The sequence below is a fragment of the Chanodichthys erythropterus genome, chromosome 2 (genome assembly GCF_024489055.1).
Source record: "Chanodichthys erythropterus isolate Z2021 chromosome 2, ASM2448905v1, whole genome shotgun sequence".
In the NCBI taxonomy this organism is placed as follows: Eukaryota; Metazoa; Chordata; class Actinopteri; order Cypriniformes; family Xenocyprididae; genus Chanodichthys; species Chanodichthys erythropterus.
In genome coordinates this window covers 38,312,142-38,325,741 of record NC_090222.1, presented here as the reverse complement: position 1 = coordinate 38,325,741, position 13,600 = coordinate 38,312,142, and the positions used below count along the sequence as shown (strand labels likewise).

The 13,600-nt window shown below is 38.0% G+C and overlaps 2 protein-coding genes across 2 annotated transcripts in view; one reads left to right on the top strand and one right to left on the bottom strand.

Annotated features, from left to right (window-relative positions):
- Nucleotides 1–10,782, top strand: part of iglon5 (IgLON family member 5) — a 34,596-nt gene extending 23,814 nt beyond the window's left edge. The window contains exons 4-6 of the mRNA XM_067411914.1: nucleotides 290–410; nucleotides 525–676; nucleotides 10,682–10,782. Of these exons, the coding sequence (XP_067268015.1) occupies nucleotides 290–410; nucleotides 525–676; nucleotides 10,682–10,782 (374 nt within the window). The remainder of the gene's footprint in view (nucleotides 1–289; nucleotides 411–524; nucleotides 677–10,681) is intronic.
- LOC137037679 (free fatty acid receptor 2) overlaps nucleotides 10,654–13,600 on the bottom strand; it is a 47,525-nt gene continuing 44,578 nt past the window's right edge. The window contains exon 2 of the transcript XR_010897309.1: nucleotides 10,654–10,825. The gene's annotated coding sequence lies outside the window, so the exon portion shown is untranslated. The remainder of the gene's footprint in view (nucleotides 10,826–13,600) is intronic.

The following is a 13,600-nucleotide window of genomic DNA, read 5'->3' as shown; positions in this document are numbered from 1 at the left end:
TTTAAGCTTTCATATCAAGCCTCCAACATGCTTCTGTTGCGTTGTTTTCACCCTCTAATGAGTCTGAGTAATATGCGTTTACAACAAAAATAGCACAGCAGCTAACTGAATACAAGTATGTATTCCACGTGCTCATAACTTCATGAAAAATGCACAGATCATAAAAAAATCGCACATCACAAGATATTACTCACGAAATGTTTTAACATACTTTGGTTGAATTATTCCTTTAATTAAATAACAAGTGCTTGTACTTTAACTTCAGTACACTGTCTGTTTTTGTCTTTAGATCCACCAGTGATTACAGACGTAAAGAACATGCCTGCCCAGCTGGGAAAAACTGCAATTTTGCGCTGTGAAGCTATGGCGGTTCCCACCGCATCCTTCGAATGGTACCGGGATGACCGAAGGTAAGGTAACATCAAAAAAGAGAGTGAAAGAGACGCTGTGAACCATGGGAAGCAGCACATACCGTGTTACGTGACAACCCTAACGTGTGATCTTTTGTATTACTTTTTTCTCAGGCCGGTCGAGAACGATAACACGCTGAAGATTAAAAACGAGAAAACACGTTCCCTGCTGCTCTTCACCAACGTCACAGAAAAACACTTTGGCAACTACACCTGTTTCGCCTCCAACCGCCTCGGGGCTTCCAATGCCAGCATGTTACTCTTCAGTGAGTACGCTATTGCAGACACACTCGCACTCAAACTCTGAAGCACTGTTTTGTACTCTCGAAACATTCGTAAATCCACAAAGGCATAAAGTCAAGGATAAATAAACACCCTGCAGGAAGTGACTTTCCACTGTACAAAATAAGCAAATGTGCAATTCTCGCTCCTCGAGGCTAGTTTTCACGTAGAGGCTCACCGTAGACGGATAATAGCGATGTGTCCATTGATGGTACTTGAAAGCAAATGGTCTGGTACTGTAAACTCAGCAAAGTGTATCATTTTCACCCTCTTTAATAATGCATAACTTCAACAAACTCCAGTTGCAGCATGAAGCTTTTAAACGACATGCACGACTGCACAAATCCAATGCATTAGCTCAGAAGTCCTAATTATGACGTTTGATTGGAAATAAGTGACAGTTTCATATTTCTTTTTCTCTTTTTATTTATTGATAAAGCTTGTTTAGCACCAATGCATCAAAAACAAACAGCAAAGATTTGCATAATCGGTGTGAAATTCATGCTTGTATTTTAAAGTGCCCCTATTATGCTATTTTAAAGGTTTCTAATTTTGTTTTGGAGTTTCTTACAATAGATTTACATGCATTCAAGATCAAAAAAACACTTAAATTTTCTCATAATACACATTGCAGCACAGTGTTTGAAACGGTTCAGTCAAGGATTCAGTGTCTCTAAACCCCTCCTTTACGAGAGCCTGCTCTGCTCTGATTGGATAGATGGCCCAGTCTGCTGGATTGGTCGAGCACTTACAGCCAGTGCCATACCCACCATTGAGGTCCCCAGACCTTGGGATTTTTCCAAGGTGTATATATAATGAAGTTTGTGAAATAACTGCCTAAAATTAAAGGATTATTTAACGTCAAAATTCAAATTTCCTGATAATTTAGTCACCCCCATGTCATCTAGGATGTTTATGTCTTTCTTTCTTCAGTCAAAAAGAAATTAAGGTTTTGAGGAAAACATTCCAGGATTTTTCTCCATATAGTGGACTTCAATGGGTTGAAGGTCCAAATGTCAGTTTCAGTGCAGTTACATGATCCCAGACAAGGAATAAGAGTCTTATCTAGCAAAAAGATCGGCCATTTTCTAAAAACAACTTAAAATGCATATACTTTTTAACCACAAATGCTCATCTTGCACTGCTATTCGATCCACCATGCATTATGTAATCACGTTGGAAAGGTCACGTGTGACGTAGGTGGAAGTACTGATCCAGTGTCTACAAAGCGAACGTGCAAAGACTAAGTCTAATGGCCTTTACAAAAAAAAACGTAAAACAATGATGTCGGACAATTTTGGAGTTGGAGGAGAAAATGAGATTTTCGCTCTACCGCGGTTCTTCCGCATGACCTTTCCAACGTGATTACATACTGCATGGTGCATCGAATAGCAGTGCAAGACAAGCATTTGTAGTTAAAAAGTATATAAAATTTTATTTTTTTTAGAAAATGACTGATGGTTTCTCTAGATTAGACTCTTATTCCTTGTCTGGGATCATGTAGAGCTCTTTGAACCTGCACTGAAACTGATATTTGGACCCGTTTGGAACTATTGAAGTCACTATATGGAGAAAAATCCTGGAATAATTTCCTCAAAAACCTTGATTTCTTTTCAACTGAAGAAAGAAAGGAAATCAGGAAATTTGAATTCTTAAGTGAACTAATCCTTTAACGCTACTCTGGTGCTGCACGGATATATATATATACATCAAGATAACAGACCTTCTCATCTGAGCTGTCAAACTCATAAACTTTTGATTAATTTTGCTATTTTTGGTTGAAAATATTGGCTATAATTTACGGGATTCATTGCCATTCATAACAAGAAACATTAACAAAGCTGTTTTCATCAGGCTCAAGATTAATAAAGATTGTGCATGTGCACTCTGAAACAAGCCCAACACGGATGAGAAGCATGGCAACGGAACAAGTGAAGGAAAATGCACATAACATTCATTGCTCTTCTGGAACAACAGAAATGCAGCCGTTACCCTGCTAACCCAGTCAACAAAGCAGCTGTGCTAATTTATGTATCTGAACAACATTTAAATATTTCAAACAGCCAAGCATGCCCCAGAACCCCCCCAGCTAACTCCATTTTGTGACCTCTGTAATTATGAAACCCTGAGTACGGCCCTGCTTACAGCATGTGTCAGAAACCAAACTCCTATTACCATATCTGAGTACAGCAGCTGATACATAGTGATGCAAACAGAAATGATGGCATTGGTTTAACCGTATCAATCTCATCATTTGGAAGTGCATCATAGTGGACTTGAAGACTAGATTTGTTGACGACTCGTTTCAGGCAGAATCGCTTCACTCTTTTTGGAGACAATAACTCTTTAAAACTTTGCACTATTTTACACACTGCATACGAGGTAGTATCTGAAAAAAAAAAAAAGCATAATTGAGGCACTTAACATTGTCGTGCTTACCGCAGAGAATTATGGGGAATGTAGATTAAGCCTGACACCTTAGTTTTATCATTATTCTTCAGCTCACAAATTGCATACATAAATTGCACAGCCAACATTCACAATTTAAAATGAATTATGATCGTTCTAACAAAACTTTGTTAAAGTTTGTTGTGCCCAAAGTGTTAGTTAACTGAATTAAAGTTTTGTTACAACAAATATTTTGTCCACTACAGGACATAACTGTCTTAAGTAATAGAGGATTCCTATAAAGCATTCACTGTTGTGGAAAATGTGCTTTGAGCATTTACCAAAAGCTTTCATTGTCTGGCTGTAAATAGTTCCTCTCTTATACTGTAGCTCTGCTTTATTGAAGAAAAACCTCAAGGGTTTTTAAAAAAACAGGGCTGAATGAAACAAGGACACAATAACAAATCATGTCAACACTAGAGATTTCCTTGTACTAGCGATTTTTCAATGGAGTTTTCTAAATTATATATATATTATATTATTTTTTTATAGACAGGGAGACTATTTGGTTAGTGCACTAGCAGCATTAATCTATCAGTTTGTTTTAGTGATAAAGGAAGGAATCTCATGAAAACTTTTCACCCTGAGAAAGAAAGAAAGAAAGATATAAGAAATTATATTGTGCATAAAGAAAATGCAGCATTTGCATTTTTTTCCCCCAAAGTTCGCAGTACTGTTAATGCAGCTGGTTGTTTTGCTTTTGAACTCCCATTATTCTCTATGGTGATTGTCATTACTGTATTACAATGATTTTTCTATTTAAAGGAGTCATGAATTGAGAAATCAACTTTTCCTTGAGCTTTTGATATATAAGAGGTCATCGTACTATAAGAATATCTTGTAATCTTCAGAACTGAAACTTCCTTGTTAGTCCAATAAAAGCTTTTATTGACACCAGACCCAGCGAACGACTCGTCCTGTAATGTGCCTATAGATAGATGAAACTCCGCCTCCACAGAAGAAATCAACACCTACTTCATCATTGCAACATTAGCCCCGCCCACTGGTGTGTTAGTGAGATGAGGAGGAGAGAAGAGCGATACAGGACTAAAATAACATTACCTTTCAAAGGATCCTAATGCAGGAATATGTTTTTTTTAAGTTGACTAAACGCTCAACTTCACCTTGTTTCTCTTAGTAGGATGAAAATAATCTGTTATTTAAATGGTGATTAAATTATATATAGAATGCGATCAAAGAACGCTCCCTTTACAATCGCTGGAGCTGTCAATCAAACAGTGTGAGTTTATCAGTGACTGAGTTCTGGACTCGCACCAAAACTCCTGTTTTATTTAACAAATCTCTTAGTTACATCATGTTTGCACTGTTAGTTATGATGAAAGCATTCGTTAGTGTGCAGAAATTGACGAGATCACTGCTTTCATGATCTCAACATCATGTCTGTGATTGGCTACAATGTTCATCACTGCAACCTTTCATGCCACGATCTAAATATAATGCCACAGATCTACATGTAATGCTATAATCAACACTTTTCACGATTAATTAACCTTGAGAGCTGTAATAGTAAAAAGGTGCTAAAAGTTTTCAAGAGAGTAATACTGAGCTATTTCATATGCAAAGATGTCAGCCAATCCCAGCAGTAGGCGTTTACACTGAAGTCTCACAGCAGACACGCCCCTTAAAACAGAGCGTTCAAATCAGAGGGATAAAATCAGGGTAGGAAAAATGCCTTTTATTTCTGAATTATGACCATTTTTGATGTAAAAAAGCAAACTAACATTATAAGTGCACCCCAGGAAACATTATAAAACAATGCAGTTCATGACCCCTTTAAAAGAGCATGAATTCAATACAGTATAACAAATACTACCATGATGTACTAACACTTAAATATCCTTATTATTATTTCATATCACAGTGGAAGAATTATGATATTAACAATTTGTGTGTAAACTGTTAGTGCAAAAAAGGACATATTCTTGGTTTCCGTATATGGTTCACCCAAAAAGAGATGTTTCCCTACTGTTGGAAAAACAAACTGATACACCAGCCCAAGGTGGTTTTCTGTACTTTTGTTGGAGGTTTTAGCTGTTCTTTTTCCAGGCAGACCTGCTGAAAACTATCAAACAAAACCAGCTTTAGCTGACCAACGAACCACATTAGTCAGTTTTGGTCATCAGGATGTGATAATTTTAATCGCTTCCGTTGTTCCGGGTGATTCCAGGGAAAGCAAGCGCTTGTAATGAACAAGGAAGGTTGAGAGTTACGCTGCAACAGGAAACTGCTGCTGGTTAGCAAACAAACATATTATGAATATTTCATTCATTTAAGCCTGTTTCTTTGCTGATGGTAATTTACCGCAGCGGTTTACTTGTTTTCTGGAGCAGTTAACTCCTGATTACTCTTACATACTTAATGATGAATTGTTTTCAAACGGTACTGTATGTCTATAGCCAAATGAACTGCACAGAGCATAAACAACCAATTAGCGAGGCGAGTATGTCAGTTCTGCCACTGCAATCATTGCAGAAATTATCAGCATTTGTATTTCATGTAGTGAAATCCGTTCAGACGTTGTGCTTCTTATACCTCATTACGTTCTTAAATCTGCTTTAGGAGATCCTAAAATGCTTTTGCCGATTCTAATAATAAAGAAGAAAGCTTTAAATAAAGCTTCCAATTAAACAATTCTTTCTGTTCTCTATCATTTTAATTATGCAAAAGTCAGTTAGCAGCCAGTAAGTTGCTGCATTAAAATATTTATGTAGCTCAACAAGCTTCTCTGTTGATGTATTTCCTCTTGAAAAAGTCTCCTTCCGATATCCATCTCTAGTTTCTGGTGAAAATTATGTCTCAGCTCTCAGAGAACAAGCCATCTTCACTCGATTTGAGGGTCACGCTCTTTCTAGCTCTCAATGGCAACCTATAAAGGCACTGTTAAACACAAAAACAAAAGCATCACTAAGTCAACTCCTGTACGTAATAACATCACATCAGAGTTTGACTGTGTTCTGGATCAAGCTAAGTGAGCAGGCGGCAGATCTCTCAGTGGAAAAGTTTTAGCTCTTAGCAAGCAAAAGCGAGTGAGGAGGAGGAGGAACAGGTCACGGCAAAACCTGTATTTATGGGAAAGAGCCAAAACATTGTTACATTGAGTGAGTGAGCATATAGTGCTGCACAACACAGAAAGAGTTTCTACTTTCATCTTACGTTTGTTGCAGTTTTTCACCCCACGCACGGCTGCTTCTGATTTTGACATAAATTACTGGACAAAACTCTCAAACCTCCAGTGTTTTCGCAGAACTATTAACTAAGGGCTGTGTGTTTCTCAATATTTTACAGACCTTTGCCAATATTTAGTATAGCCTATATCTCGTATTTATCAATATTATGCTCTGAAATTGTTTAATGCAACTAGTAATGTTTTTTTTTATTTATTTATTTTAAATATATATTTTTTTATTTTCTTGCATGTTATATATTATATTTTATTCATTTTTATGTTATTTTATAATAAAGAAAAAATATATAATTTAAAGAGAATGAAATTTGTTTGCACAAAAATAGTAATACATAACAAATCTTATTTGTATTATTACATCACCGACATTAATTTGTGACATGGCACATACAGACTTAAATATTTATAAATTATTATTATAAGTAATTATACATTTTTATTAATTAAATTGAAAAGAATTATCATTGTAAATAAATGTAATTTTTAGAAATATTTATTTGTTTATTTATTAGGTATATATTTACTTAAAATATAGTTAAAAATTACACCAATTATTAATAAAAAATATAAAAAAATGAATAAATTACATTATAATGTATAGTATAAGGCTTTTAGGTTAAAGCAGAACTTAGTAACTTTTTTTACCTTCATAAATAGTTTTCTAAGTCCTTACGATGGTTAATTGACTTAGTTAATAGTGGTGTGTTTGAGGCGTGCACTAACCCCCTCTGGCACGTCTACGCCAGAAAACAGCACTTGAAAGTTGAGCTGCGCCGACCCGACACAATCTCGCCTCATGTTCACGTTCACGCGAGAGCGACAAAATGCTTTACGCTAATTCAAAAACAATGTATATATTATGACTTTATAAGACAATTTCAAAAATTACCCACCTCCATCGAGTGTACTGTATTTGCAAATTACCCACCTCCTCTTTCTTGTACTGTATTTGCAAAACTACTGTGCTGCTGAGCGTTGTAGTCGTTGTAGTCCTGAGCTGCGCTTGGAGTATTTACGACAGTGTGATTCACTGAAGGAACCTGTAGGGGGAGCTTCGCAAATCTTACCGAGTTATATACACATTATATTGCCAAAAGTTTTGGGACGTCTGCCTTTTTGTGCACATGAACTTTAATGACATCCCATTCTTAATCCGTAGGGTTTAATATGGAGTTGGCCCACCCTTTGCATCTATAACAGCTTCAACTCTTCTGGGAAGGCTTTCCACAAGGTTTAGGAGGGTGTTTATGGGAATTTTTGACCGTTCTTCTAGAAGCGCATTTGTGAGGTCAGGCAGTGATGTTGGCGAGAAGGCCTGGCTCACAGTCTCCGCTCTAATTCATCCCAAACGTGTTCTATCGGGTTGAGGTCAGGACTCTGTGCAGGCCAGTCAAGTTCCTCCACACCAAACTCTCTCATCCATGTCTTTATGGACCTTGCTTTGTGCACTGGTGCGCAGTCATGTTGGAACAGGAAGCGTCATCCCCAAACTGTTCCGACAAAGTTGGGAGCATGAAATTGTCCAAAATGTCTTGGTATGCTGAAGCATTAAGAGTTCCTTTCACTGGAACTAAGGGTTCAAGCCCAACCCCTGAAAAACAACCCCACACCATAATCCCCCTCCACCAAACTTTACACTTGGCACAATGCAGTCAGGCAAGTACTGTTCTCCTGGCAACTGCCAAACCAAGACTCATCCATCGGATTGCCAGACAGAGAAGCGTGATTGGTCACTCCAAAGAACACGTCTCCACTGCTCTAGAGTCCAGTGACGGCGTGCTTTACACCACTGCATCCAACGCTTTGCATTGCACTTGGTGATGTAAGGCTTGGATGCAGCTGCTCGGCCATGGAAACCCATTCCATGAAGCTCTCTATGCACTGTTCTTGAGATAATCTGAAGACCACATGAAGTCTGGAGGTCTGTAGCTATTGACTCTGCAGGAAGTTGGCGACTTAAGCACACTATGAGCCTCAGCATGCACTGACCCCGCTCTGTGATTTTACGTGGTTTACGGGTTGCTGTTGTTCCCAATTGCTTCCACTTTGTTATGATACCACTAACAGTTGACTGTGGAATATTTAGTAGTGAGGAATTTTCCCAAATGGACTTATTGCACAGGTGGCAACCTATCACGGTACCACGCTTGAATTCACTGAGCTCCTGAGAGTGACCCATTCTTTCACAAATGTTTGCAGAAGCAGTCTGCATGCCTAGTGCTTGATTTTATACACCTGTGGCCATGGATTGAAACACCTGAATTCAATGATTTGGAAGGGTGTCCCAATACATTTGGCAATATAGTATATATGTATTGCTCATATATTACTCATATTTAGAATCAGAATAATTGTTTATGGATGGCTATACATTATTGCTTACATAATGCTTTTATAGCTTATTAACAATAAGCAGTAGGTCCTTCGCACAAATAATATTAGTAAAACAGCCATACAGCATCATGATGGTCCATATCCATTTCATCTGTTTTTTTCCGCTTCTTCCCTCCTTTCCGTTCCACCATTCTTTTCCATTCTCTGGCCCATTATGTCGGAACGCTGCTTTCCTGTCCTCTCGTTTGTTCCTGCTCTGTTGTGTCCTGTTACCCCAGGAAGTCATCAGCAGCTTCTCTCCCTCCATTCTTCACGTTCCAGTCCCCAGTGAGTGATTCCTGCTCTGTTCATGCCATTTCCCCCCTCATGCATTACCATTGTAAAGGAGTCCTCCGCCGTCTCATTCTGTCTCCCATTATCTCTGCGACTTTTTCCGTGATGAGTCACCTGCCGTCTCTTGTTCATGTGGCTGCCACCGTCATCTGGCCTTGACTCTCACTTTTCCATCAAACATGCTGCAACCTTTATCTTCATCCTTAAAGGGATCCTGAAAATTCTGTCATTTATTACTCACCCTCATGTCGCTCCAAACCCGTAAGACCTTCGTTCATCTTCAGAACACAAATTAAGATGTTTTTGGTGAAATCTGAGAGCTTTCTGTCCCTCCATTGACAGCTTAAGCAACTACCACTTTTAAGGCAAAATTATCATTAAAGTAATCATGTGATTCCAGTGGTTTAACTTCAATTTAATGAAGAGATGCGAGTACGGGAAAAAATGTTTACCACATTATTTACAAACATTCAACACGTGTTCACGAGCACCACGACACATGCGTGTTGTGTTGATGTGAGGGCAGACGCTGTTACAAGAATGCCCGTTGGAGATTAGTATTTTGTAAATAAAGTGGTAAATTGTGTTTTTTGCACAAACAAACACTGACGTCGCTTCATAAAGGTTAAACCAAGGAGTCACATGACTCTCAGATTTCATTAAAAAGATCTTCATTTGTGTTCTGAAGATGAATGAAAGTCTCACGGGTGTGGAATGACATGAGTGTGAGTAATTAATGACAGAATATTCATTTTTTGGGTGAACTAACCTGTCTTAGGAATATTTCACCTGGAAATGGAAATCCTGCAATTATTTATTCATTGTCATGTCGTTCCAAACCTGTATGCTGTTATTTTCTCCTATAATTTCTTTAATTTATTTTTCTTCTGCTGTTTAGGGATAACTTCCTTCTCCTCTGAATGTGTTCAGTTATTTTGGCTCAAATATCAATTAAAGTTTAAATTTGTCACGATATGATCATTTTAAAGTGCATATCAATCAAACAAATTAAAATAATTCATCAGGAGTGCTGTTAAAAATATACCATATACACAACCCTATTGTTTATTCTTAAAAAATATTTTTTTTATATAATTTTTACTGTAGTTTACTTCTTGCATTTTTAATATTTGATTTATTTATGTAAATATTTTACAATTTAATAAAAATTATTTTAATAAAATTATTACAATTATTTTAATAGAATTTATAATTATAATTTAAGTTGCTTGTAATTTATTTTATAACATTTAAATGCTCTGTATATACAGATATAATATACAGATTTATCAAGCCTTTACAAAATCCTTCAAAAAATTAGGTTAAAGTCAATGAAAACAATGTTTGTGATCCCTTTAACTTCTATAATATGACTTTTTTTCTAGTTTAAATTATGTGTGACATCTACAAACAGGAAGAGTTGTTTGAAAAGTGGAGCAAATTATTATTTAATAAAAACAATATATAAAAAATATGATTCAATTAAATATAATTTTGATTAAATGTATTGAACAATCAATACATGCACTCGCTAAAACCAGAAATGTGCATTTTCGAAAATAAATAATCCATTGTGATTTCACATTGACTTTAATACAAGATTTCCATGCTGACCACCTTTGTCTCTCTCATTCACCCTGTTCACTTCTGCTTCTCTGTGCTCTTGCAGGGCCCGGGGCGGTGTACGGCGGAGGGGCGTCTCTGAACGGCCGTTTATCAGGAATCGGTCTGTGGTTCTGCCTCTCCATCTCTGTTCTGATGAAGGTCTAAAACTTTCCCGCTTCGGAAGGAGTCTTTAAATACGAACCCATCACTGTGAACAAAAAGAAATTATGCATTAATCCAGGAGCCATCGCTACATCACTCGGTCATTTCTTCTCTTCCTATTTCCATTCACGCCCGGTCACATATCACCGCTTCATTTCCCCCCCTCCCGTCGCCAATGACGGTCACCTTTTAACGTCCAAACCTGAAATGTGATGCAAATGATGTGAACGACAAGATAACGGTTCAGTGTTTCTTGATGTGCGTGCTGGACATGCTGGTCGTAAAGATGACGACGATGGTTGCGATGTTCGGGTGACCCTCTCGAAGCTGTTTCACCAGCGGGCCCGTCGGCCGTTGACCCTCGGATCCGAACGCAGAGATCTGAGCTGAACGGTGGTGCATTCTGACATACGTAGCTACTATGAATGATGTCAAACCACATATTTTCCTTTCTAGCAAGGGTTAGCAGGAGGGCCGCGTCATCTCGGCCCCTCGTTTGCGTTCGTTTGGGCTCTCGTCCCAAAGCAAACATCTGACCCGCGTCCAGCCCTCATATTGTCCTCAGTCTGTCCATCACTCAGATCGTCCTCAGTGTAAATATATATGCAGCAGAGGCCACTCATTTCACAGGCAAAAACAACATTTCCCATCAGCCTCTCTGCTTCGGCCTTTTGGCTCGGACGATATTGCTGCCTTTAAGTCACGTTGGAATGATCGTATTTACGAGATGAGCATGCATTCGCCACCAAAATGTCATTATTAGAGGAGAATCATTGATCATAATGAGTTTAGTTTGTATACATTTAGAAGTGCTTCTCATGTTTGTTGCACAAGTGCTTAAAGGGGACCCCTTTCACAAGATGTAATATATAAGTCTCCAGAATGTGTCTTTGAAGTTTCAGCTCAAAATCCCCCACAGATCATTTATTATAGCTTGTCAAATTTACCCTTATTTGGGTGTGAGCAAAAACACGCTGTTTTTGTGTGTGTCCCTTTAAATGCAAATGAGCTGCTGCTCCCTGCCCCTTTCCAGAAGAGGGCGGAGCTTTAACAGCTAACGCTTCGGTTGCTCAGCAACAACAAAGCTGGAGAATCTCACACAGCCAAACTACACCTCTAAACTTCATTCATGTAATAAAAACATTTGCAAACATGGCTTAGAAAAGTGAGAAATTTAACACAGAGTGAAAGAAATTGTGCAACGTTTTAACTAATTTGGATGCGTCATAATTGCGTACAAACTCGTAAGTAAGAACTTTCCACAAGGACTTGAAGGCAGCAGAAGTTTCTGGCGTCTCCTGCCCTGAAACAGTTCATCGACTTCTTGTTGCTTGTGGATAGCATGTACCGGTTAGAAATGTCCCTCTTGTGACCTCACTTCCTGCACCGACCCCGTTTTAACCCCTGCACTGTGTACATTTTAATCTGCAAGGTTAACTGCTATTACTTTTTTGGTGTTAATAATGATTATAATGATGATGATGATGATTATGATGATGACAATGTTAATAAGTATTTGAATAAATATGATAGTAATTCCATGTGAGAAAAAAAAAAAAAAAAACGTCCGAGCTGATCGCAAGCCATGTGTGTGAAAATATTTTGTACTAAAAATCACTGAATTCATCAAACAGCAAAAAAAAAAAAAAAGAACAAAAAAACTTTTTGAAGTATTGTGCTCTGTTTTACCATGATTAACTTTTTTAAAATGGAAATAATTTGACCACGTCTGTAAAAGAGAGCAATCTGTGAAATGTAAGGGCGCTTACACGCTAGACGAATCGGAAGGCGTAAGATCTGTTTTGAGCGTGTGTAAATGGCCGCAGGAACACAAATATACAGTACAAAGTGGAGCGTCACTTTTCCAAACCATCCCATTTAGCCACTGTCGCTGCATTCACACTGCGAGCCTTAATGCTCAATTTGTTTTGTATAGCTGTTCACATTGTTGTTTTAAATGTGACCAATATCAGATTTCCAGTGTGAACAGATCATGGTTCTGAACTGACCTGCATGAGAAAAAGAATGATACAAACGGGGTTGCCAGGTTTTTACCACAAAATCCACTCAATTACTATTCAAAACTGGTCTAAAACTATCCCAATTGCGTTCCGTGGGGTATCCCAGTAAATATCGCGATAGTGCAGCCACTTCAATCTACGGAGTTGCAAAACAACCCCCCGGCAACAATGAAAAAGTAACCCAATTCTGCGGGAAAATAGCGGACTTGGCAACACACACAGCTTGCTGTCATACGGAAGTAAACATTCAAGTTTACAATGAAAATAAATAAACGATTACACATTCAAATAAACAATTATGCGTTTATTTAGAGAGTGATCCGCCGCAGAAGCCAGCTAAATTATGCGCAGACAATATGAAAAATAAAGACAATGATGTGACAAAATAGAGCAGAGCTTTGAAACTGTTATGATACGAGTCCTCATGTTTCACTTGTATTATATAGCTGTCGATTTCTGACACAGCACTGTCCTTCTACTGACTACCTTTCACAACTCTCTTGATAACGTTGGGTGTGTAAAATCTTTGAATAGACTCCCATGAGTGCAGAAACGTTATGTAAAAATCACCTGAATTCCAATATGACTGTTCACACTGCGGTCGCATTACAAATCATCTGACCTGAATCGGATTTGGCACAAATCGGAATTGAAAAGATCAGATTCCATGTGGTTTGTACTGTTCACACTGTCATGGGGAAAACAGATATGAGTCACATGTGGGCAAAAAAAAAAATCAGATTTACCTGCAGCGTGAACGCACCATCTTCATTGAACTCAATGCATTTGCATTGGAAACT